Source organism: Apteryx mantelli, chromosome 11 (assembly GCF_036417845.1).
Source record: "Apteryx mantelli isolate bAptMan1 chromosome 11, bAptMan1.hap1, whole genome shotgun sequence".
Taxonomy (NCBI): Eukaryota; Metazoa; Chordata; class Aves; order Apterygiformes; family Apterygidae; genus Apteryx; species Apteryx mantelli.
Window position 1 is genome coordinate 11,919,692 of NC_089988.1, and position 25,706 is coordinate 11,945,397.

Below are 25,706 nucleotides of genomic sequence, written 5' to 3' on the forward strand. Positions count from 1 at the left end.
GCTGCGTCCTGCAAGCCTCCCAGAAGAGAGCGTCCCTAACCCCTCTGGACCCCACTTCAAATGCTCCATGGTCCTCATTGATTTTTCTTCCTTCTATACAATTTTGACTGCACTTGTTTCTGCTTATAGCCGTTGCCTCTCATTCTCCTGCCATGGATTCCTGTAAAAACCTGGTTCATTATCAGTGGCAACTTTCAGCTGAGAAGCCGCTATGAGTCCTCTGCAAAACCTTCCCTTTTCTGCACTGAACAAGCCCTGATCCCTCACAGGGCAAGTGCTGCAGCCCTCAACCGCCTTGGGGGCCTGCCACTGGACTCACCCCATGTGATCAACAGCGTTCTTCTACAGGGAGCCCCAATTGGATGCAGTATCTAGAAGGGCTCTAAGCAGTGTTTAGTAGAGGGGGATAATCACTTCCCTCCATCTCCTGGCTGTGCTGCTGTTCACACCGCCCAGGACTCCACATTCCTTAAATGGCCCTGAGTATCTCCCAAAAGAGCACCCCAAATTGCTGCCCCCCCAAACCCTGGATAACCCCCAAGTATTCCTGGGTATCCCCTACCACACTTTGGCATTGGAAAGCCGGGGTCAGTCATCACCAGGTTCCTTTTGGTGGGAGACCAGAGAAACATCCTTCCTACATGGAAGTCATGGCCTTCCCACACATCCCATTTCCTGACCCCTTTGGATTCCTGTCCCCCTGGGCCCTTCCCATGTTCTTCTGTGTATCTTGCACCTTTCCTGGGGCTCTGTCCTTGGTGGCGCTGCAGGCAGACGGTCCCCAATGCTCTCTGTGATGGGAGTCCAGACCCCACAGGAGGGCACTCCAGCTCTCCGGGAGGGACCACTCCTGCAAGGGACCCCCTCCCACAACTCCTAACACCAACTGCCCCCCCCCCCAGCAGCTCTCAAAGATGAGCAGCAACGGGGCAGGGAGCTCCCATGGCCATTTTGCTGTGCGACCCCTTGCCACAAGTGCTGAGGCTGCAGCCTCTTTCTTGGAGAACCGCAGTCCCCCTTCACCCAAAAGGAAGGACATTGTGCAGGGCACCCTGAATTCAGGGAAGAGGTGCTGGGGGAGAGCAGGGTGGAAAGGGCTGTACCTGGCCCTGCACGGTTAGAACTGGAAGAAGATGCCTATCCATTGCCTAAAAACTTGTTGTAAAACTTAAAAAAACTTTACCCATGCTTTAAAAAAGCAAAACAGCTAGTCTCATGTGAACTCAAACAGAAATTTCTCTGAGGTGACTATTAAATTAAGAATTTTTTTTAGGGTAGAAGCAATCCTTCCTTTTCAAACCCTTGAGCTTTGTGTTCTTTGAATTTCATACTTGACCCTATTTAAGACTAGGAGCCTCTTTTCGTACCTACAGGTGTTTATTTTGACAAAGGCACCTATGTGCATTCTAGCCTGGTAGCCTAGAACATCTTCTGAGAAATTGAACTCTACTTGCATCTTGTATTGTGACCAACCAACCAATTCCTACCATGGAGGAATGTTCAGAGAAGAACGCAGGCTGTGATGGACCACAGCTGCCTCAAAGCAAGCAGAATTTATCTCAGCACAAAGGGAACCAGAGGGTGGCCTTTTTTTTAGGACACTCCAGACTCATGCAAACACCTGAAGGCTGGAAATAAATCCTTGCAGGAGCAGAAATAATTATCGGCAGAGGGAATGTGCACCCCACCTGCGCTGCAACTGGACTAGCAAGCCTTGTTGGTTTGAACCACTGGTTTGCTACTTTCCCCTTTCCCAGAGAAATCCAATCTGATAATGGAACACATTTTAAGCATAAAGAACTGCAAATGTGGCATGCTTCAGACAGAGGAGAGTAGACTTTTCACCTATGGTATCAACCTCCAAGTAATGGAGTAGTAGACAGATGGAGTGGCCGACAGAAACAAGAGCTGCACAAGAGTGACTCTTCTCTCATAGAATACTTCTAAGTGGGGATCCCACTTGTGGGAAGTTGTAAGGTGGCTAAATAAGCGACAAACTCTTAGGGGAAGTCCCATAGATAAGGGGTTTGTGTCAGTAGCTGCCTGAATTCCTGTTAAAAGAGAAATAAAACCCCATCAAAGTCCTGGAGGTGAGGTTGTGGTTAAACATCCAGCTAAGGGATCAATCTGGGTGACTCTGCTCTTTTCCCATGGAAAAGGAGCATGGGATGCTGTAGACACTGAGGGGAGAAAGTTAACTGTAAGTGAGGCCTGGGTTATGTCCAAGACCTGGGTGTCTTCTCTTGCAGGGAAATGGGGTGTTACCTGCTGACTGTGGGAACACTGATAACTGGAAAAAAAAAACACCCAAAACATGTCTCTAACAGGTTCTGCCTTTTCATGCTGCCCATGGGACAACTTGGGTACTGAAGATCAGTCACAACCCATCTTCAAAACTATAGTTACAAGAGAAACACCATCTGTAATAGCACGAGGTTAAGGACTGATTGTAGGCAATCATGTTATACTAACCCTAAGAGCTAAAGTTAGTCTAAATGTAGCTCTATGTAGTAACGCACTGGATGGGAAGCTGCACATGGTTCTGACAACAGTGAGATGGGTACTCCAGACATGGAAGGCAACAAAAGCCATTGTGATGGGACCTATGGTTTTGACCAAATCACCACGCAGACTTCTGGTTAACTTCTCATATGACCGAACAAATGATGCCTTTTTTTGCACTATTTAATCCATCAGTATCACTTGGAGTAACCTTCCATCAACTTGACAGCTTTCTCAAGCAGAACACCAAGGTTCCTCAACGTTGGTTGGAAACTGAAAACTGGAAAACACTTAGAGGAAAGGGAAGGAACGATGATATATGATACAATGAACAGATTCAGTTAGTGAAAGTGTCCAGCGACAGAGCAGCCTGCCCTGAGCTGACACACATAGAAGCAGGTTTTCATTTCTTCCTCCCTGCAAGCAAACAATTGTTCCTTTGCTCTTCTCGAGAGACATCCCTGCTCCCAAGAGAGCCTTTCCCCAGGTCAGTGGCTGTGCTGGCCTGCCCAGCCTTTCTTGCACCCCTCCGCTCTGCTCCCCAGGTTGGTGGTGCTGCTTTACAGGGCCAGCAGGCTGTGGGGCCCTGGGGCGACTCCACACTGGCCGTGCTGGTCAGGGTAGGCCCGGCTGGTGCAGCATCACTGCACCTGACAACCCCCTCCCCAGGCGCCTGTGGCTGTGGAAGATGCTCAGAGCAATCACAAGACATTTCCAATGGTTCAGGATGGGATCAGGTGTGTCATTAGATCCAGCCATGGTTTTCATTGTAGGTGACATGAACCACCCTTGAGGCTGCCTTCCCTGTGCCTGAGGAGTCCCCATTGCCTCTCCTGAGATTGCAGAGTCCTGATTTTGTGCATTGCTAGGTTTGGCCCTTGACTTTGCGTGACTTCACTTGGTTTTGGGAGTCTCCAGTCACTGCCCATCCCAGGCACATGCTGTCCATGGAGATAGCCTCTGCTCACCTGGTGACTCCATATTGCCTTCCAGAAGCATGGGCATCTCTCACCAGCCCTCTAATATTTGAGACAGCCCCCAGCAGATACCACTTGAGCACTCACCCTCCCCAGGGCCACTGGGCAGCCCCAAGTGAGGGCTGAAACCAGCCCTCATTCCCTCACACATTCACCCTATGAGCGCATCCTGCTTAGCCCATGGAAAACCCAGGCACGGCAAAAGGGCTTTGACTTTGCGTGACTCCACTTGGTTTTGGGAGTCTCCAGTCGCTGCCCATCCCAGGCACATGCTGTCCATGGAGATAGCCTCTACTCTCCCGGTGGCTCCATATTGCCTTCCAGAAGGATGGGCATCTGTAACCAGCCTTCTAATATTTGAGACAGCTACAGATACCTCTTGAGCACTCACCCTCCCCAGGGCCGCTGGGCACCCACAAGTGAGGGCTGAATCCAGCCCTCATTCCCTCATACATCACTTTACGGGCTCATGTTCATTAGCCCATGGAAAACCCAGTCACGGCAACAGGGCCTTTTTGGGTGCAATTCCCTGAGTGCATTCTTGCCTCCCACTTTGGAAGAAGAGCCCAGTCTTCAGGCAGTGTACTGATGAAATCCCCTTTTATTACAGAGATGCTGCAAGGGAGGCCAGCCCTGACACAGTGCTCAGCAGATTTACACAAAGCCTCTGATTCAGACAGATGGGGTTTGTGCCTCTGGAGAAGAGGGATGAATTCAGACGTTTGTGTAAAAACATGCTTATCACAGATAGACTGCCCCAACCACAAATGTTGCTTGAAATCACTTGTGAGGAGAGATGGGCAGCTTATTGCTGCTGAAACAGCACCAACTGAACCAGTTTCTTCAGTGCCTCCTTGAGCTCCTTGTTCCTCATGCTGTAGATGAGAGGGTTCACTGTTGGAGGCACGACTGCGTACAGCATGGCCACCACCAGATCCAGAGCCAGGGATGAGAGGGAGGGGGGCTTCAAGTAGGCAAAGGAGCCAGTGCTGACAAACAGGGAGACCACGGTCAGGTGAGGCAGGCACGTGGAAAAGGCTTTGTGCCGGCCCTGCTCAGAGGGGATCCTCAGCACAGCAGTGAAGATCTGCACATAGGACAGCACAATGAAAATGAAACAATCAAATGTTAAACAGCCACTAATCACAAGAAGCCCAGCTTCCCTGAGGTAGGAGTCTGAGCAGGAGAGCTTGAGGATCTGGGGAACTTCACAGAAGAACTGCTCCACAACATTGCCGTGGCAGAGTGGTATGGAAAATGTGTTGCCAGTTTGCAGCACAGCAATGAGAAAAGCACTGGCCCAGGCAGTTGCTGCCGTTTTGACACAAGCACTGTTGCTCATGAGGGTCCCATAGTGCAGAGGTCTGCAAATGGCAACATAGCAGTCATAGGCCATGACAGTGAGGAGATAAAACTCTGCTGTAAATAAAAAAAAGGAGAAAAAGACCTGGGCAGCACATCCCAAGTAGGAAATGACTTTGGTGTCCCACAGGGAATTGGCCATGGATTTGGGGACAGTGGTGGAGATGGTGCCAAGGTCGAGGAGGGAGAGGTTGAGGAGGAAGAAGTACATGGGGGTGTGGAGGCGGTGGTCGCAGGCTACGGCTGTGATGATGAGGCCATTGCCCAGGAGGGCAGCCAGGTAGATGGCCAGGAAGAGCGAGAAGTGCAAGAGCTGCAGCTCCCGTGTGTCCGCAAATGCCAGGAGGAGGAACTCGTTGAGGGAGCTGCTGTTGGACATTTACTTCCTTGGGGCACAGGGGGACTGTCCAAGGAGGAAAAGACAGTGGCAAGTTAGAGCAGGCTTCCCTGAGCCAAACCCACTCTGTGTCTCATAGAAACCCCCACCTTTCCTCTGTCCTTTACTTTCACTCAGCTCCCTTTCTGCAGCTCTGTTTACACTGGCTGAGGGAGCCATGTGGAGCAGGGGCCTCTGCCCATGCGCTCCAGAGGAGTCATTCCTGCTCTGCTGGGGGGTGTAAATGGAGGTGTCAAACTGACCCTGCTATGTGGTGGGATACCTGGGGATGGGCGCTGGGAGCTGGGAGCAGGGGACGTGGTCCAGGTACCAGTGGGAATTTTCTCTGTTTGCCATGATGAGAGCTGAATACAGCTCTCGTGGCAGCTGTGTCTGAAGGAGAAGACCCTTGTGAAGGATTCATCTTCCCCAGCCTTGCCCTCTTCAACAGAGGGGTCTGTATCTGAATCAGCCACACCAGCTGCCACTCCAGCAAGGCAGAGAAACAGTCAAACGAAGGCAGGGGGTGACCTGACCCTTTCTAGATGTCTCTGTCCCAATGGGATAGACCCTGTCCTCGCACCCATTTACCATCTGTGCCCTTCCTGAAGGCACTGCAGAGAGAATGGGAAGTGACTAGCTCTGATGCACACATCCTGCAGCAGATTATGTCCACCGCGTATGTGGAAGGGCTGTTCAACATTTGGAAACCCATTTTTCTCTGCAAAATGATCACTGGAAGAGTCTGAGGATATACATACACACACAAACACACACACACACACACACACACACACACACACTTATGTTTATATTTTAGATGACTCCATCTCCCAGTGGGAGCATTCTTTGAGGGGGTAGAAATCTTTGGCATTTCAATTGCTCTCAGCATGAGCCCTTGTGCATCCCAAGAGCAAAAAAGGACTCGCTGTTACTTTGAATAGGGTCACGGGACCTGGTCTGTCCATGAGTCTTGCCCCTCACTGCCCCGCACTTGCACCTCACTCAGATGAAGGACAACCACACTCACAAATTCCTCTAAGAAAGAAACTGGACACTGGACTGAGCTGGGAGCAGAGGAGTTCAGATTCACAGTGAAGATTTCCAAATTCTTCGCTCTCTTTCCCGACATGGAGAGAGTGATGAAGAGTGTGACAAGGTTTCTGACTCACATGACCAGACCAGGGACTCTCAGATATTACAAAAACGCTCCAGGGAAGCTGTGCTTTTCCAGAGGGCAGCTTGCAGCTTGACAGCACAGCCCTGAGAAGCAGTCAAGGGTCCTAAAGATGGACTCTCCCAAAAGGAGAGTCAGCTCATTCCCCAACCTCATGAAATGCATTGCCAGGAGCCTCAGAAGTTGGAAGGGGATTGGGGCTTCTCACTGCCTGGAAGGGAACACCATGCAGGACACACAGGGCCGGTGTCTAAACTGCAGCTGAAAACACCCAAAAGGCCTGGGAGAAACCTCAGCAAGTCCCTTCATCCCCTCCTCAGCCTACAGACAGCACCACCATCACCTTCTTGGCCTCGTGAGGGTTTGCATGACCTCCTCCTTAGAACCTGCAAGCACAGAGATGCCCCTGGACAGGGCCCTGCCTGTGGGAGGTTTGTGGAGGGCAGGAATGAGCACACAGAGGGTGGGAGGGGGTCTGTGAGCACCAGCCAGGAAAAGACATTGGGACAGAGAAAGAGCTGCCAGCAGGGACAGCTCCAGGCAGCGGAGATGGGCAGGCAATTAGAGGGAAGTGCAAACAGAAACGTTAGGGGGGGATGGAGTTGAGCAAGTCATGGTCAGGCCCTGCAGTGCTGACACCTCCCTCAGGGAGCTCAGGTCTCCCCTGCAGAAACCTCCCAGTAGCAGGGCACTGCCCCAGGATATCTCTGTGCTTGAAGGTGCTAAGGAGCAGGTCACATAAACCCTGAGGATGCCAGCAAAGGGGAAGCTGATGCTGTCTATAGACTAAGGGGTGGCTGGAGGGACTTTCAGAAGTTCCTAGCTGACACATTGGCTGCTCCTGGAAACTGTTAATGAGTCTCAGTCTGTTGTCCAAGCCTGACAGCTCCATTTCCATTTTCCCCTTGCCAGGTGGTAGGAAATGTAAAGCACCATGCCAGGAAATTGGCTTCTCTTTCAGGAAATCCCTGCCTTCACTTTCCTTTTGAAAAGTCCCCTCGGAAATGTCCTGTGCATGAGCTGGAGCTATGAGCAGCCCTGACCCATGCAACACCCTCTCAATGGGAGAATGAACCTGCCCTGACAGAGGTCACTCCTCCCACCCAGAGCTTCTCCTAACAGTGCCATGATGAGCTCCCCGGGCAGGCTGAGTGCTGACCCTCGCAGGCGGTCACTTGCAGTCACTTAGACAGGAACACAGCAACCTGGGGCACAGGGACAGTGCTCTGAATTAGTGAGCACAACAGAGGTGTGTCTGCATGGGAGCTCCTTGTCTAAGCTCCCGTTGTAATCACTGGAGATGGAGGGTGGGAGTCAGCTGGTCACACACAAACACCTGGTGACAGCTGAAGAGACAGAGGTGGTCTAAGGCTTGTGCCAGTGTCTGCTTGTTCTGATGGAGCAATTATGACACCCACATCCTTCTAGAGCTTGAGGTGGGGGCCAGGTGGGAAATTGCCTTGGCCATCTGAAATGGCCCTAGTGCCTACTGCAACTAGAGCTCCACTCACTATGAAGCTGAGACACAAGCAGATCTGTACAATGCAAACAGCGAATATGGTTCAGTGCAGACTCTAGATTCAGTATCATAAAGATAGGCCATAGGCAGGGCCATGGCCGATGCCTGTGGTGTCCAGCACAACCACAGGTCTCTAGCAAATACAGCATAGGACCTACAGGAAAACCGTGTCCTTTTGGAGTGGTTGCTGGGAAAGCACCTGAAGGCCTCTCAGGTTTCCTACCAGGGCCCAAACAACTGAATCCCACCACTGCCTTCAGGCAAAGTCCATCCCATCTACATCCAACAGTGTTGCATAGATGGGAGGCACATCACACCAAGGTCTCTGCTCTAGTCTCTGCACTCTCAAACACTTCCAGCTATTCTCTCCATGAACAACTTCTCACCCCCAGATCATGTGAACAGGGACTGTGCTAGTGGAGTCCACAAGTTGGTTGGATCCCAGGACATCCAGGCCCAGGGATTTTTTCAGCAGCACTTGTCCTTGCTGGAGATTGGTTCACCTCTGTCACAGGCCCCATGGTGCCTCAAAGTCAGTTCAGGCAGCAAACACCTCTCCTGCCATTTCTGCCAGCCCAGCACTGTTTCTGCCTGGCCTTGGGCACTGCAGGCTTTCCTCTCTTAGTGGGAAGCTCATTCCACTATTACGTTGCCACCTGCTATCTATGCCAGTGTGTCTCTGCTCTGGAGTAGGGCCACTGCACACACGGTGTCCTTGGCCCTTGGTAACATGTTTCACCATGACCGGTCTGCTCTCTGTGCCACAGTTGAGGCTCTGCAACCAAAATATACACAAGTGCATGCAGCCTGGGGCATAGGCTTGGCAGATGGAGATGCAGAAACAGGATAAGGGTGATGCTTTCCTGGATCTGGAAACTGTAAATGAGGAGGAACTGATCAGGGATGGGGTAGTGTCAGCCTTGCCTACAGTGACCATGAGAAAGTAGAGTCCCAAATCCTGAGGGGAGTGAGGAAGGACACTAGCAGAGTACAGACCCTGGACTTGAGAGGAGCAGACTTTGACCTGTTCAAAGGAGTGATGGGGGATCCCACGGGAGGCAGCTGTCAAGGGCCCAGGAACTCAGGAAAGCCAGCACGTCTTTAAAGACAGTACCTGCCAAGCACAAGGATGGTCCATCCCGTTTCTCAGTAAAACTAACAGATATCTCAGGGGACTAGCTTGGCTAAACAGGGACCTCACACCTTAGCTCCAGGGTGATAGGGCAGCATACAGAAGGGGCAAGGAGGAAGAGGCAAAGGAGGCATTTGGAAATATTGTCCAAGGTCATAGGCTTGGTGTTAGGGAAGAAAAAGCTCCCTAGCACTGACACTTGCAGGGGATGTCATGGGCATGAAGATGAGCTGCTACTGCTTCCGTAAGAATCAAAGAATAAAAAAAGAAAATGTGGCCTCACTGCTAAATGGGACAGGGAATCTCACAGCAGCAGCTGCAGATAGGTTTGAGCAAATCAACCCCTTACTAGCTTCTGTTGCCACAAGCAAGGTCTCCTGGGCTGTGTGTTGAGTGGGGACTCCAGAGGAGAAAAGCAGCCAGCAGTGGACAAGGCTAGTGAGGGATTACTTGTGAGAACTCAAACTATACAAGTCAATGAGGTCGGATGGGCTGCAGCCAAGAATGCTGTGAGAGTTGACTGCTGTCCCTGCAAGGCCACTCGTTCTCATCTTTGAAAGGTTGTGGAGATGGGGTGAAGTCCCAATGACGGCAGAAAGGCAATTGTTACATCCATCTTCGAAAAAAGGCCACAAAGGCAACCTGGGGAGCTGCAGGCAGTTCAGCCTCCCTTTGGTGAGGAGAGAGTCATGGAATGAATCCTCTCAGATCACATTTGTGGACACATGAAGGAGAAGCAGGTGCCTGGGAACAGTTAGCATGGATTTACCAAGGGTAAATTCTGCCTAACCAACCCAGTTTACCTCTATCATTAAAAAAAATTGTATTTGCAGATGGAGAAGAGTAAATGTCCTTTACCTAGACTTTGCAAGGTGTTAGATACCATCTCCCACAATATTCTTGTATGCACGTCAGAACATTACAGACTAGATGAGCAGACAACTGAATAGGTAAAAAGCTGCTTGAATGACCAGAGGGTGGGAGGGCAGTGGTGAATGGGTAGTACTCTTCCTGGAGGCCAGGGAAAAGTGGAGCACCACAGGGTCTCTCCAGGAACTTGTCCTGTTTATCAACTCTTATTAGTTACACAGAGGATGCAACAATCATCCTCCTTGTAGATGACGCCTAACTGGAGGTGGGGGTGTGGAGGGGGGCAGTCATATGCTTGAGGGCTGCCATTCAGAGGGACCTAGACAGGCAGGAGGAATGGGCTGTCAGCAACATCGTGGAATTCAACAAGGACAAATGCCAGGGCTTGAACCTGCTATAAACCACTGTGTTACAGGCTGGGGCCTGAGGGCCTGGGCAGCAGCTCTGTGGAAAAGGACGTGAGGGTGCTGGGGGACAGGAGGCAAAACATGAGCAGCAGCATTCCCTGGCAGCAAAGAAGGCCAGAAGCATCGTGGGCTGTATGAGCAGGAGCACAGGCAGGAGGTTGAGGGAAATGGTGATCGCCTTCTAGTCAGTATTCATTAGACACCATCTAGAACCCTGCATCGAGGTTTGGGTTCCCAGAACAAGAAAGAGGTTGATAACTGGGAGCGAGTCTGGCCAAGGGCCCTCACAACAGTCAGGGAGCTGCAGCACTTGCTTTGTGAGGATGCATTGGAACTTGTTGCCCAGACAGCGCTGTGCAGTCTCCTCCTTTGGAGGTTGCCAACACTAGACTGAATGAAGCCCAGAGCAACCTGCTCTGACCCCAGAGTTGACCCTGCTGGGAGCAAGGAGATTGGGCTGGAGACCTCCTGAGGTTCCTTCCACCCTGAAGGAGTCCATGATTCTTCCCACTCTCAATCTTCTCTTGTGGATGTCAGGGAAAGCACGCAGGTGCCCTGTGACAGTGGAAGCAGGCCAGCTTTCTTGTCCTCCTCCACTCAGAATTCTTCAGATGCAGGGCTTCTTGGCAGGAATCCCCAAGACAGCCCTGACCAATCCTTGACTTCACTTTTAATTTCCTTTTTTTTTTCTTTCCCTGCTCCTAAGTCTGTCTCTTTTACCATTCTGATCCCGTCCCCTACTGCCCACACCACCCCTGCTCACCCTTAGCTCATTGGCCCTGGTTTGGTTTGTTTGTTTATTGTTTGTTTTGTTTTATTTTGTTTTATTTTGACACAGAGGAGCTTCAGTCCAGAAGAAACTTGAGAAATTCAGGTGATTTGGACACCAAATAGCTCTTGAAGATTTACAAGAGAAGTGTTAACTCCTGTGCCCAAGTGGGAATTCTCCTGTCCATGAGGAGAGGTTGAGGGACCTGCTTTTCTTTATCCCACTGAAGTGGAGGCAAAGGGCAGTAGAGTAGGAGCCTGATTGCATGAAGGGTGGTTTCAGAGATGATGGAGCTTTTCTTGTTAGGGGGAAAGAGCATGAGAAGGGGAAAGAGCTGCATACTGCATCTTGAGAGGTTCAGAGTGGACTTCAGGTCAAAAGAATGTCACTCCTAGGGCAGTGCTGAGGTGCAACAGGTCACCCAGAGGGAGTCTGTGATCAGCCCCTGGCTCGGTGTTTCAAGGAGAAGCAAGTGAGGACAGGAAGACATCAGGAGAGGCAGGGAGATCACGGGGTGAGAGCAAGGTGGGGAAGCAGCTTGGGTGTGTACATTCTGCAGGGAAACAGGCACAGGTGTGCGAAAGCACAGGACAGCCTGTGGTGGAGACGGTCGAGGGCACTGCCAGGGCTGAAAGCTCCCAGCACAGCTAGGTCGTTGTCCTTTTGGCTATGGCTGGTGTCTCTGACACTGAGGCCCCCGAGAAGATGCCATTCCTTAGAGCACTGTGGCCTTGCTGCCTCCTTGTCCCTTGGGAGACCAGAAAGTGCCATATCATGGTCCTACACCTAGCATTGTGCACCTCCACCCTCAAACTGCCCCCAGGAAGAGCCCTGAGCAATGTGGGATGGAAAGCATCACCCTGCCCAGGGACTGGCTGTCAGTGCCTGGTCACTCTGCTTCATAACACACATCAAGGTTGACTTGGCATCACAGAAACCCTCACATTGCCTTTGCCTACCTGCAATCAGGGCCTCCAACTTTCAGCTCTAATCAGCCCCAGGGAGCCTTTGTTGATTATGGCCCTTGGTGGGACCCATTATGCTCCAAGAAACTTAGAATTTTCTTCTGACTTTAACTTCTTGAGAAGTTGCTTCAGCCTCCTGTCAGTATCTGAAGTTCATGGGCTCAGCCACAAATACACCGTGGGGTCATTAAAATACAAAAAAAAAAACCTTAAGACCTCTTTCCATAACTTTCTTCAGTTTGTCAATTATTGTGTGGTTAACTGGAAAGTTTGGAGGAGTGTATTGAAATTAGGCAGATTTCAATGAGCACGCGAAAAGAAAGATGTCTGCTTCTTAAGCTTTTTTCATTCTTCAGTTCTCAGAATAAGTCATACACACATTCTCCAACTGATATTGATTCGGAGTGTTTCCTAATGAAGTCAGGGCATGTAGGCAAAACAGTATTTTTGATAGGAGACCTGTATGGAGAACCTTCCTCCCCAGCTCCCCAGCCCTGCCATTGCCCTCATCAGCCACTGGGGACTTCACATCACTCCGGTGAAAAGTGAACCTTTTGCCACTCAAGGGTATAGCTGAATGGTACAGCTCATGTGCACCAATTCCCACTTGCTTTCCTTCGAGAACTAGCTGCAAGCAGACACAGAAGGGTTTGTCTTAACAGCAAACAAGCAAATTATAATTTGGAACAGTTTAATAAAAGATACAAAAAAGCACTCCTCAACATTATGGTAAGTCCACGCTGCCTCCAGTGACGTCCACTGCCCACAAGGCATAACCTGCCTTGAAATGTTTTCCACACATAGATAGGAAAGGATAGACAAGAAACACAACAAAGGAGCTGGCTAAAGAGACAACGCGACTGCTGAAAGACGAGGCAAGCTTCAGACTCCCAGAAGCTCAGAGCACCAACTGGAGAGTTGAGAGGTACCTGAAAGGATAAAGAGCAAGTGGAAATGGAAAACTGGGAAACTATGGAAAGTGCATATGTCCAGAGAGTCTGATGCAAAGATGCCTTTAGAAATGACCAATTTAATCAGGACATGTGGAAATATGTGAGAGATCACTGAGATTTTATCCTCAGCCTAATAGACAGAGCAGTGGAAACACAAGGTCAAGGACAGATCAATATTTCTCCTCTCCAGATTAACACCATTCCTGAAGATTTCCACCATTTCATCATGTTCATTGAAGTAGACTAAAATAATCACCGATGGTCCCTCTCTAAGCACTGAAGGAAGACTCATTCCAGCATTACAGATTGTCTCATCGGAGCATGGTTATGTGCAAGAGGTGGAAATGTCCCAGTCTGGAAGCCCCGATTCCCATCTCTTAACTAGGCAGGACACACAGAATGGGGCAAGAAGGGAGCTCATTGACATCTTGCCACACTCCCTTTTCATTCCCTTCAGAGTGAACAAAGTGTGACTTCATTTTTGGGGACAACAAGGAGGAGGCTGATCTCACCCCAGGCCAGACCCCATCAGTGCAGATGTCTCTGTCAAATCCAGTTCTCTGCACTTCCCTTTCTCGTCCAAAGAGGGAACTAAGTTGTCTCAGCTGAGTTGCTTTGAGATACCTTTCCTAATGCCAAGCTCAGGTCCCACAGGAGCCGCCTCCAAAATTTCCAGCACCACATGGCAACACAGCTACCCCAGGGCATCTCAGGCAGCAATAGCCTCTCTCTGTGGTCAAATGAATCAAGCCCCAAAAGTGGATCCTAGTCCTAAGTTGAGATCTTCTCAAAAAATAACTCAATGCAACAATTGACAAGAAATCCTCTTTTCCAAAACTTCACACAGTTTTTACCATTGCCAGATATTTTTTCTTTCTCATTAATTGGCAGCACCATGTTCATGCACTACAGGAATTAGCCTGTCTATGCAAGTGTATATATATATATATATATATATATATATATACACACACACACACATTATTCATCAAAATACATTTGCTACCAACTCTCTGAATGGAGAAACTTTGTTCGGAGGAATGACTTTATTTAAATCAACATGTTCCAGCTCTCTTCTTCTGCCTCCATGTCCTTCCTTCTTCCTCTCACTATTCTCTCTTTACAGGGCTCTCCAGGGAAAGATTCACTGAATCACAGCACTTAGGGTGGACGAGACCTCTGGACATTACCTAGTCCCAGCTGCCATGGTCAATGCAGAGGGAACTAGATGAGGTTGCCCAGGGGCTTCCACCACTCATGCATTGGCCACAAGGGTGCTGAGAGTGCGCTCCATCCACTGTGCAGGCCATTCATAAAGTTGTTAAACAGTCCTGCCCCACATGTTGATCAGTGAGGGATGCCGCTAGGAACTGGCTGCCACTTGGAACTTGCACCGCTGATGTCAGTGTTTCAGCCTGATGGTCCATCCAGTCTTCCACCTGCCTTCTGGTCCATTGATCCAGGGCAGAGCTCAACAATTTGCCTATAAGGAGACTTGGGGGGACTGTGCAAAAGGTTTTGCTAAAGTGAAGGTTCACAGAATCCCCTGCTTTCCCCTTGTGCATGCAGGCATTTATCTTATGGTGGAAGGCAATCAGGTTGGTCAGGCATGCTTTCCATTTCCCCTTGGTCAACGCATGCTGCCTCTTCCAGGCCTTCTCCTTCCTATGCTTGGAGATGGTTTTCTGTCCAGGAAGGAGGATTTGATCCATCACCTTCCCAGGGACTGAGAGGAAGGTGAGCAGCCTGTCATTGCCCAGACCCTCCCTCTTGCCCTTCTGCAAAATGGGTGCGATGCCTGCCTTTTCCCAGGCATCAGGAACCTCCCTGATTACCATGACATTTCATAGACAATTGGGAGCAGCGTTGCAGTGACTCCAGCCACCTCTCCCTGCACCCTGGGGTGCTTCCTGTAAGGTCCCAGGGACTTGTGTGTGCCCACTGGGCAAAAGTCCTCCCCAGATGCATCTTCGCCCCCTTGGGTGAGGCTTTGCTAACACAGATGCTGCCAAAGGACTTGGGGGCCAGGGAGGCCTGGCAGTAGACAAGACCAGGAAAAGACAAGGTAAAAGAAGCAATGAGGTCCTCAGCCTTTCCCCTGTATTTGTCACTACATCCCCTGTTCCACTGAGCAGGGAGAACACATTTTCCTTGTGTCGCTGCCTTGTGCTGCCGACATCCTTGCAGAAGCCCTTCAGGTTACCCTCCCCATCCCTTCCTAGCTCCAGCTCCAGCCCAGCTCCAGCTGTGCTTTGCCTTGCCTAACTCCATCCCAAAGAAGATGAAATCCTCTCTGCTGCAGTCCAGGGTGGTGACTCTGTTATTCCTCTTACTTCCCCACCATCTCACAGTCAGTGCTGTGACAGACAACCTCCACGTTCACATCCCCATCCAGCCTGAGCTTCAGGCAAGAAACCAAGGGGAGGATGGCACCATCTACTCAGAGGCACAAAATACAGAGGTACAGAAATAACACCTCAGAAAAGCTTGCTGTTCTCCCTTCACCACTGAGGGGATCCAGGCAATGGCCTTTCAGGTGGTTAAAGGTGGATGCCAAGAATTTCCAGAGTAATGTTGATTTGCCTGAGGCAGTGCCTGCCAGGCTGCCCTTACAGTCAACAGGGAGGAGGAGGTGGTGTTCACCTGCCTTCTTTTAGATGGTCACATAAAGCACAAAGGACTCCTGTCCCAGAGACATTTGCTCTATGCTTGAAATGGGGCCTGAGATCATAGGCGTTAAGGATAATTCAGGTTGAAGGGACCACAGAGGCCTGTGGTGGAACCTGCTGCTCAAAGGAGAGTTAGATAGAGGGTCAGAAACAAAAAAATGCCACTGCCAAAGGACTTCTGGGGGTAATAGAGAAGGAGAAGGCAGTAGAGGGTTGACAGGGTGATCCCATGGACAAGAGGCTTTCCTTTTCCTCCTTCTCCTGAGAATGAAATCCTCAGCTCTCCAAAGAGAAGAAGCTGGTACACTAACTTTGCCACTAACATGGAGGTGGAGAATCTCCTGAGTCCCCTACAGACAGAGGCTGCTCCAAAGGCCACCAACCCAATGGCACCAGACCACCAGGCATGCCTGCCTTGTTGCTGGGCATCCTCCAGCCCCAGGCAGGAGGTGTGCAGGGAACAGAGTGGGGTCTGCAGCCTGCAGCCCTGGCCACCCAGCAGGTGTGGTGGGACCCTGCTCCTCTAAATGAGACTGGCCTTTCCTGCATTTCCCCAATGTGAAGCGTGCGTCCCCTGAAGCTGGGAATACAGCCCGGCAGAGAGGGCCAACACGGGAAACACAATCTTGTTCTGGGTTGTGAAGAGAGAGGGGAGGTCAGAGGGGGATCTGCTCATGCCCTGGGCAGTGATTCCCTCCCTGCAGCCAGGACAGCCCTACTGATGCCCTCTAACCTGTGAGTCTGGGAAATGGGACTCCGATCTGCTCTGGCTCTAAAGATTTCTCAGTCCTTAAGACCCAGCATGCAAAGCACTGGTCTGGAGACACCTCAGCAGTCGAAGGGCCTGAATGCCTGGTGTGTTCCTGAGAACTTCTCTGTAGTCTTACGGCACTGCTTTGACTCCTGTTGCCCATGGAGCAGAGACTCTTTTTGAAAATGAACTTGCTCACTGTGTGACTCTGAGGACAGGCTTGACCAGGCAGTCCAAATGCCAGCAAGGCCTCAACCCCACAACAGTGTCCCCTGCCCCTCACTCTGCCTTCCAGCCCCTTCCTCCTAGAGGATTTGGTTTGGGAGGGACCACCAGAGATCTGTAGGACCACGATCTGCTCTGAGCTGGGCTAACTTGACAGATCAGGTTGGTAGGTTTTTTCTCCAGAAGAATTTCTTAAATTCTCCTGTCCCCTGCCCCAGTACTGCTCAACTACCATGGATATTTCTGTATTTTTTTGTTAAACTCTTTTGAAATTTCCCTTACTGCATCTTCTCCTTGTTGTCTCTTGTCCTTTCCTCCCCTTGGCCCCCACACAGACCATCCCACCAACTTTGACTTAGGACGATCACAGCCTCACCTCCAAGCACAGCCTTGCTCGGATCTCCTGGGACCAAGCAGGCAGGCCGTGGTGGCCATCTCCAAGCAGAGCTATGTGCTGCAGATCCCTATGTGGTCTTAGATGAGAACGTATGGAGACATAACATGACCCAGGGCAGAGTCTGTGGGCCGATGCAAGGGCTGAGCCAGGGGCAGCAAGCATGAGAAGAGAAGACCTCCAGCAGCTCCTCTCCACACCTGGGCAGGGAGTGACACACTTGACAGTGCTCATGAGAGAGGATAGTCACACAGGATGGGGGGCATTGTGACCTGCGGTGCTTGGCACCAACCATCTGTGCTGGGTCTGGGAGTCCTGGCAGGTGGTGCTGGTGGCTGTAGCCCTTGAGAAACCGCCAGTCCTACTAGCAGCAGTGAGTCCCCTCCATGACTGTTGGGAGCTTCTGGAGTGTTATGGCTCCCATCAGCACCTCATGCCTTCACTGGACCAGCCCTGCTGCCCTGCATGTGTCCCCACGGCCCAACAGTGCAGGCACAGCACAGGGTTTGTTCTGGGGTGGGGAGACATCCCTCCAGCATGGTCCCCATGACAGCCCTTGGTGCCCTGTCCCCCATGGCCCTCCTGCCTGGCAGCCTCCCACCAGTCCCCAGACCCTGCCCAGTCCTGTTCCTGTCCCCCCAGGGTTAGCAGAAGGCCATGCTCTGTGGTCTGCTGAGGTCTGAGCCCGCAGAGAGGCCAGGCAGGGCTGGCAATTCCCCCCATACAGGTGCTCAGCCCAGCAGGCAGATGGAGCTGGTCACATTCAAAGATCACCCCTCACCAGGACCACAGGGAAAGGCCAGTGCTGGAAAAAGCGGGTATGAGAGGCTGGGTCTGGGAGGACTTTCCTGGGAAAGTTTCTCCTCTCTGTTCATGCAGTGACAAGCGGGGCTGGATCTGTGTTCTGACAGACTCTGTTTGAGGCCCACCATGGGAGGAGGATAGTCTACATGGCCCCAGGACCTCCTCTGCATGCTCCCTGCCAGCCCTGCAGAGCACCCAGAAGAGGGCTCGTCCTCCCAGGGATTACAGCTGGATATCCAGTCCTCCAGCTGAGTGTGGAGCCCTGTTTGGGGGTAACTTTTGGGGTAACGATCAGCATGCGGAGTGGGGGAGATTGACTCAAAGAAATGTGCTGGGGACAGGGCGTGACAGAGAGCAGCTTTGGAGGAAGAGTAATCCTTCAAGCACTGCACTGGGTAGAACCTACTTTATTACAGAGATACTGTGATGGAGTCAGCTCTGAACCAGTGCTGGACACAACTTTATATGGGCACCAGGTGAGACAGAGCAGTCTCAGTAAAGGTGGAATGATTCCAACCATTTGTGTAGCAACACAGATAACAAGTACTACTACTAATAGTAATAAAAGTCATAATGAAAATAAAGTTAACAAAAAAAGCTCAGTCTTGGTACAGGACGGAGGGGGAGTCATTTGTGGAGAGCAATGGCAATGTTACCACTGCTGGAAAAGGTCCATGAAATCACTTTCCTCAGGGCATCTTTGAGCTCCTTGTTCCTCATGCTGTAGATGAGGGGGTTCAATGTTGGAGGCACCACCGAGTACAGGACAGCCACCACCATATCCAGAGCTGGGAAGGACAGGGAGGGGGGCTTCAGGAAGGCAAACATGTCAGTGCTGACAAACAGGGAGACCACAACCAGGTGTGGGATGCACGTGGAAAAGGCTTTGTGTCGGCCCTGCTCAGAGGGCATCCTCAGCACAGCAGTGAAGATCTGCACGTAGGACAGCACAATAAAAACGAAATACCCAAAGGCTACACAGGCGCTAACTGCAAGAAGCCCAACTTCCCTGAGGTAGAAGTCTGAGCAGGAGAGCTTGAGGATCTGGGGGATTTCACAGAAGAACTGGTCCATTGTGTTGCCTTGGCAGAGTGGTATTGAAAAGGTGTTAGAAGTGTGCAGCACAGAATAGAGGAAACTAGTGCCCCAGGCAGCTGCTGTCATTTTGACACAGGCTCTGGTGCCCATGAGGGTCCCATAGTGAAGGGGTTTGCAGATGGCAACGTAGCGGTCATAGGCCATGACAGTGAGAAGACAATACTCTCCTCCTAGCAAGAGGGCAAGCAGAAAGACTTGAGCAGCACATCCTGAGTAGGAAATGGCCCTGGTGTCCCACAGGGAATTGGCCATGGATTTGGGGACTGTGGTGGAGATGGAGCCAAGGTCCAGAACAGAGAGGCTGAGGAGGAAGAAGTACATGGGGATGTGGAGGCGGTGGTCTCAGGCTACGGCTGTGATGATGAGGCCGTTGCCCAGGAGGGCAGCCAGGTAGATGCCCAGGAAGAGTGAGAAGTGCAAGAGCTGCAGCTCCCGCGTGTCTGCAAATGCCAGGAGAAGGAACTTGTTGAAGGAGCTGCTGTTGGACATATTGCTATGTCCATTCATGGGGGACTGTGCAAAGAAGAAAAGACATTGAGAAGTTAGCAGAGACTTTTCAAGCAAAGAAACCCCCAAATGTTGCAGTTCTCTCTTTGAGCTAGGGGATGATCACACTCATATGTTGCCCTAGAAGTAACCAGCCCCTGCTGAGAGCACGAGTCCGGTTTCAAAGTGCACATCTCCAAACTTCTCACCCTTCCTCCGGGCACCTGACGGAGCTCTCCACACTCGCCTTCTAGACAAGCACACACAGGGCTCTTTGCAGATACCCATTTACAGCCTCCCACCACCATCTCCATACTCTCAGCATCTCTGCACCTTCCTCATGGGTCTCTCAGATATCACAGAGGTGCTATGAGACAGCAGTGCCTTTCTGGAGGGCAGCACACAGGCTGCCAGTAGACTGTAAGGAAACAGTGAAAGGACTCTTAGGACTGAAGATGGGATTTCCCTAAGGCAGAGTCAGCTCAATTTCCAGCCCCACAGACTGCATTTCCTGGAGCTCCACAAGTCAGAAGGGGGCTGGGGCAACCGCATTCCCATGCAGACCCCTCTGCTGCACAGTTTGTAGCATCCATGTCTGAACTGCAGCTGAACTCCCCCCCCCCCACCCCAAAACCAGAGAGCCCAAGAGCAGGAATAGGAGCAGAATGGACAGGAGGGGAAACAAGGAGCAGCACCATGATCCGGGTGCCAGGGGAGGCAAGGAGAGAGAGACAGATGGGAACTCAGGAAAGCCTTCACCTTACCAGCTGGGCATGCCACCTCACAGGCAGGGACATCGCAGGGCTGTCACTCTCAGTCCCTTTGTCAGGCACCTCTCCTCTGCCGGAGGTCTGGCTGCAGAGAAGGCAGCTCATGCCCTGCACCCCATGGCTGTCAGGGCAGAGGCTCTGCTGCGTGGCAGAGGAGACACAGGGAGCTTGCTTAGAGGAAGGTGTCTGCATGAGAGGGACTGACCACTGACCATGACTTGCCCAAATCCATCCTCCCATGACGATTCTGTTGGCACTTCCCTCTCATTCCCTGCCCAGCTCTGCTGCCTGGGGCTGCTCCTGCTGCCTGCAGCTTTCTCTCTCCCAACATCTTTTCCCAGTCAGTGCTCACAGACCCTGTCCCACCCTCTCTTTGTACAGTTCTGCCCTACAGAAACCTCCCGGATCAGGGCACTGTCCAGGGGCATCTCTGTGCTCACAGGTCCTAAGGAGCAGGTTGCATTAGCCCTGATAAGTCCATAAAGGTGCTGCTGGTGCTGCTGTAGGTGGAGTTGAAAGGGTTTGCTGAGCTTTCTCACAGACCACCTGATCTCTGAGAGGGAAGGTTAGTGAGTCCCCATTCCTTGCCAAACCAGAAAACGCTTTCCTTTTTCCTCCCTGCCAACATTAGGAAACTGAAAGCCCTGGAGGGAAAGCTCCTTCCCTTTCAAGTAGCCTTTTTTGCATCTTCTTCTGTGGTTCAGCCTCACTGCTCTGAATCACAGCCCTGCGCAGACCTAGGTGCATATCCCAGCTTCACAGCCCTGCAGCCGTCCTTGGGAGAAAGCAGCAGCATGCCCTGTTCCTGTGATGGTGTGGCAGGGGATCCCTGCTCTGAAGCATCTCCCCCTCCTCTGCAAAAGAGAGCGATCCTTAAAAAGACTATCAGTCATGGGATGGAAAAGGTTTGGAAGACCCCTCCAGGAACCTCAGTAGCATTGCCCTGCAGCCAGAGACTTACCATGCAAAGGGCTGTGAAGATTTCTCCCACAACGAGCTCTCCTCTGGCCTCCCACTTCACACTGCCTTGCACTTCCCACTGTCTTCTTTCCTCTCATGTCAGCAGCAGCAGGCAGTGCCCGGAGCACTGCTGCTCTTTGCAGAGGAGCTGCTCCTGCACACAGCTGTCTCTGGGCAGTGCTGCCCACTTGCCATGAGCTCCCTCCATCCCCAGAGATTGGCCCCACTCAGGAGCAGAGGCCCAGCTGAAGATGTAACTTTCTCTGTCCCTTGTGCTCCCTCCTCCTGGGAAATGTTCACTGCAACAAACTAAAATAATCACTGGTGGTCCCTCTCTAAACAATACAGAGAGACCAGTTACAACACTGTCCCTTGTTTCATCAGAGGATGGTTTCATCAGAGGATGGTTATCTATGAGAGGTGGAAACATCACATTCTGGAAATCCATATTCCCATGTCTTAACTAGGCAGGACACCTAGAAGCGGACAAGAAGGGAGGTCATTCACCCATGGTTCAGGTTTTCATTCAGATGAGTCAGTCTGATCATATCATGCCCATTTAGAAGCCCCTGGGATGCAGTGGGATTCAGATCCTTCCTGTGAACTCCACAGACACACAGGAGGTAGGATTCCCCTTGCAAAAAAATGATATGGGCACAACAGAGGTGTCTGCATGGGAGCTCCTTGTCTAAGCTCCCATTATAATCACTGGAGATGGAGGGTGGGAGTCAGTTGCTCACACACAAACACCTGGTGACATTGGAAGAGACAGAGGTGGACCAAGGCATGTGCCAGAGTCTTCTTGCTCTGATGGAGCAGCTATGACACCCCCATCCCTCTAGAGCATGAGTTGGGGGTCAGGTGGAGAATTCCCTTGGCCATCTGAAATGACACTAGATGCCTCCTACTACTAGGGTTCCACTCACTATAAAGCTGAGACATAGGAAGATCCCAATGTTACAAACAGCTAATGCAATTCAGTGCAGACACTTGATTTAATGACAGAGAAATAGGCCTGCAGGGCCATGTCGGATGCCTGGGGTGTCCAGCACATCCACATGTCTCTAGTAGTTCCAGCATGGGACCTACAGGAAGTCATGGCCCTTTGGAGTGGCACTGGGCAAGTGCCCCAGGGCATCTTGGGTTTCCTACCTGTGCCCAAACAAATGAATCCCACTACTGCCTTTAGGCACAGTCTGCACTGTCTACATCCAAGCATGCTGCACAAATGGGAGGCACATGACACCAAGGGCTCCACTCTAGTCTCTGCACTCTCAAACCCTTCTAGCTCTCCTCCTCCTGAACCCATTCTCACCCCCCAGGATGATATGAACAGGGACAGGGCTAATGACGTCCTCAAGGTTGCTGGATCGCAGGCTTGGAGACTTCTTCAGTAGCACCTTGTCCTTCCTGGAGATTGGTTCAAGCCTGTCACAGGCCCCAAGGTGCTGCAAAGTCAGCTCAGGCAGCAATTTCCTCTCCTGCCATTTCTGCATGGCCCAGCTCTGTTTCTGCCTGGCCTTGGGGACTGCAGAGTTTGCTCTCTTAGTGGGAACCTTCTTTCACCATTACATTGCCACCTGCTAGCCAGGCCAGTATGTCACCACTTGCAATCAAAGCCTTTGCATGCATATGGTCCTTGGTAACAAGTTTCCCTGAGCCAGATCTTTAGTCAGTGCCACAGCTGATGCTGTGCTGCCCAAATGTATGCAAGTATATGCAGCCTGGGGTGCAGCCAGGAGCAGATGGAGATGCACAAGCTGTCAGAGGAGTGCCACATGGTTGGAATAACTGAGATGTGGTGGGATCACTTGCATGACTGCAGTTCTTCAAAGGCAGGGTACAAGTTCTTCAGGATACACCACCAGGGAAGATGAGGGGAATAACCTGTGTGTGAAGGGGTAGCTTGGATGTATGGAGCTCTTGCATGGGATGGACAAAAGGAGGCAGCTCTGAGGGGCAGAGGAGCTCAGGAAAGACAGCACGTAATTAAGGAAAGCACCCGTCAAGCACAGGAAAGCCCCATGCAAACAGTCTGTAAAATTAGTAGACACCTCTGGACCCCAGCTTGGCTAAATAGGGAGCTCCCACACGAGCTCCAGGGCAATAAGGTACCATACAGAATGGGGAAGAAGGCAGAGGATGCAAATGAGGCATTTAGAAATATTGTTCAGCAAAGTAGAGATGGTGTTAAGGAAGCCAAAGCTCCTTTGTGACAGAGGCACTTGCAGAGGATGTGAAGGACAGGAAGAAGAGCTGCTGCTGCTTCAGTGACAGTAAAAGACTAAACAAGGAAATGTGGGCTCATGGCTGAATGGGGCAGAGATTCTAGTAGAAGCAGATGTAGATATGTCCGAGGAACTCAAGTCCTTCCTGGCTTCAGTCTTCACCAGCAAGGTCTCCTGAGCTGTTGTGCCTAGAGTCAGGACTCCTGAGGAGAAAAGCAACCTGCAGTGCCTAAGTCTTGAGTGAGGAATGAATTGCAAGAACTCAACCCCTACAAGTCTATGGGATTGGATGGCTGGCATCCATGGACATTGAGAGGGCTGGCTGCTGTGACAGCAAGGCTGCTCTCTATCATATTTGAAAGGTTGTGGAGATCGGGGGAGGTCCCAATGAACAGCAGAAGGAATATGTTGTGCCCATCTTCAAAAGCAGCCACAACGACAGCCTGGGGAGCTGCAGGCCATTCAGCCTCACGTTGATGAGGAGTGTGTCATGGAGCTGTACTTGTGGAGGAGAGGAGAGTAGTGGATGTCCAGTAGACATCCAGATGGGCAAAAAGCTGGTTGGATGGTTGAGCTCGGAGTGTTTTCATGAATGGGTCATGCTTGACCAGGAAGCCAGGTAAAGGTGGGGTATGCAGGGGTATACCTCACATCCTGTCCTCTTTGAAAGGCTCATCAGTGGGGCAGAACAGCCCGTGCATCAGAACAGGCAGAGACCTGACAGGCAGAGGAGGGACCCCAAGGAGAAGGAGAAGGCCCTGGACCTCACGGGAATGCCATATGAGTGCATGGTGCATGCTCACCACAAATGAGGCCAGCTGCATACAGGGCTGCGTTAACAAGAGCCTGGCCACCCAGGCAAGGGCAGTTCTTATCCCCCTTGACTCAGCACTGGTGCGGCAATGTCTGCAATAGCGTGTCCCAGTGTGGTACGCCCAGTGTTGTAGGAATGGGGAAGAACTGGAGAGGGTGCAGAGGAGGTCTGCCCAGACCGGTTTGGGGGCCTGAAGCACATGGCCAGTATGGAGAGGTTGAGGGACCTGGGCTTCTTTAGCCTGCTGAAGTGGAGGCTAAAGCCCATACAATAGTCACCTGTGACTGCTTGTGACAGGGTGGTTTCAGAGATGAGGGAACTTTTCTTGGTAGTGGGAAAAAGCATGAGAAGGGGAAAGAACCACAGACTGCATCTGGAGAGGTTCAGACTGCACTTCAGGTAAAAGGAACGTCACTCGTAGGGTAGTGCTGTGGTGCAACTGGACGCCCAGAGGAACTCTGATCAGTCCCGGGCTTTGTGTTTCAAGGAGCCACCAACAAGGACGGAGGGATTTCAGTAAAGGTGGGGAGATCGTGCAGTGAGAGCAAGGTGCGGAAGCAGGTTGGGTGTCTACAGGCTGCAGGGAAAGAGGTGCAGGTTTGGGACAGCTTAGGACAGCCTGTGTTGTAGACGACTGAGGGCACTGCCCAGGCTGAAAGCCTCTAAAAGAACGGAGGTCTTTTTCCCTTTCCCTATGGCTGGTGCATCTGCCACCAAGGCCTCTACTTTTGGATGGCCGAATTTGCACAAATCTCAACATAGTTGTGTTACCATGGTCTTTTAAAGGAGTCCCTAAAACATCTCACTACACATCCTTTTCATTCCCTCCACGGTCAACGAAGTGACTTCATTTTGGGGGACAACAAGGAGGAGTCTGATCTCACCCCAGGCCACTCCCCGTCAGTGCAGACATCTTTGGCTAATCCAGTTCTCCAGACTTCCCTTTCCAGTCTACCAAGGGAAAAAGGTTGTCCAGCCCTTTTCTCCTAGAGGATTTGGGTTGGGAGGGACCACCAGAGATCTCCAGGACCAAGATCTCCTCTGAGCTGGGCTAACTTGAAAGTTAGATCAGGTTGGTAGGTGCTTTCTCCAGGAGAGTTTTTAAAGATTTCCTGTCCCCTGCCCCAGTGCTACTCAACTACCATGGTTGTTTCTTTATTTATCCTTCAACTCATCTGAAATTTCCCTTACTGCATCTTCTCCTTTTTGTCTCTTGTCCTTTCCTCCCCTTGGCCCCCAGTCAGACCACCCTACCAACTTTGACTGAGGACAATCACAGACTCATCTCCAAGCGCAGCCTTGCTGGGATCTCCTGGGACTATGCAGGTCAGCCATGGTGGCCAGCTACAAGCAGAGCTATGTGCTGCAGATCTCTACATGGTCTCAGAGGAGAGCTAATGGAGACATAACATGACCCAGGGCAGAACCTGTGGGCCAGTGCCAGGGCAGAGCTGGGATCAGCAGGCATGAGAAGAGAAGACCTCCAGTAGCTCCTCTC

At 51.3% G+C, this 25,706-nt stretch overlaps 1 protein-coding gene across 1 annotated transcript in view; it reads left to right on the forward strand.

The window, feature by feature from the left end:
* LOC136992975 (olfactory receptor 14A16-like) overlaps positions 1-22,563 on the forward strand; it is a 74,163-nt gene extending 51,600 nt beyond the window's left edge. The window contains exon 3 of the mRNA XM_067302993.1: positions 22,455-22,563. Coding sequence (XP_067159094.1) covers positions 22,455-22,563 — 109 coding nt within the window. The remainder of the gene's footprint in view (positions 1-22,454) is intronic.
* The last annotated feature ends 3,143 nt before the right edge of the window (positions 22,564-25,706 follow it).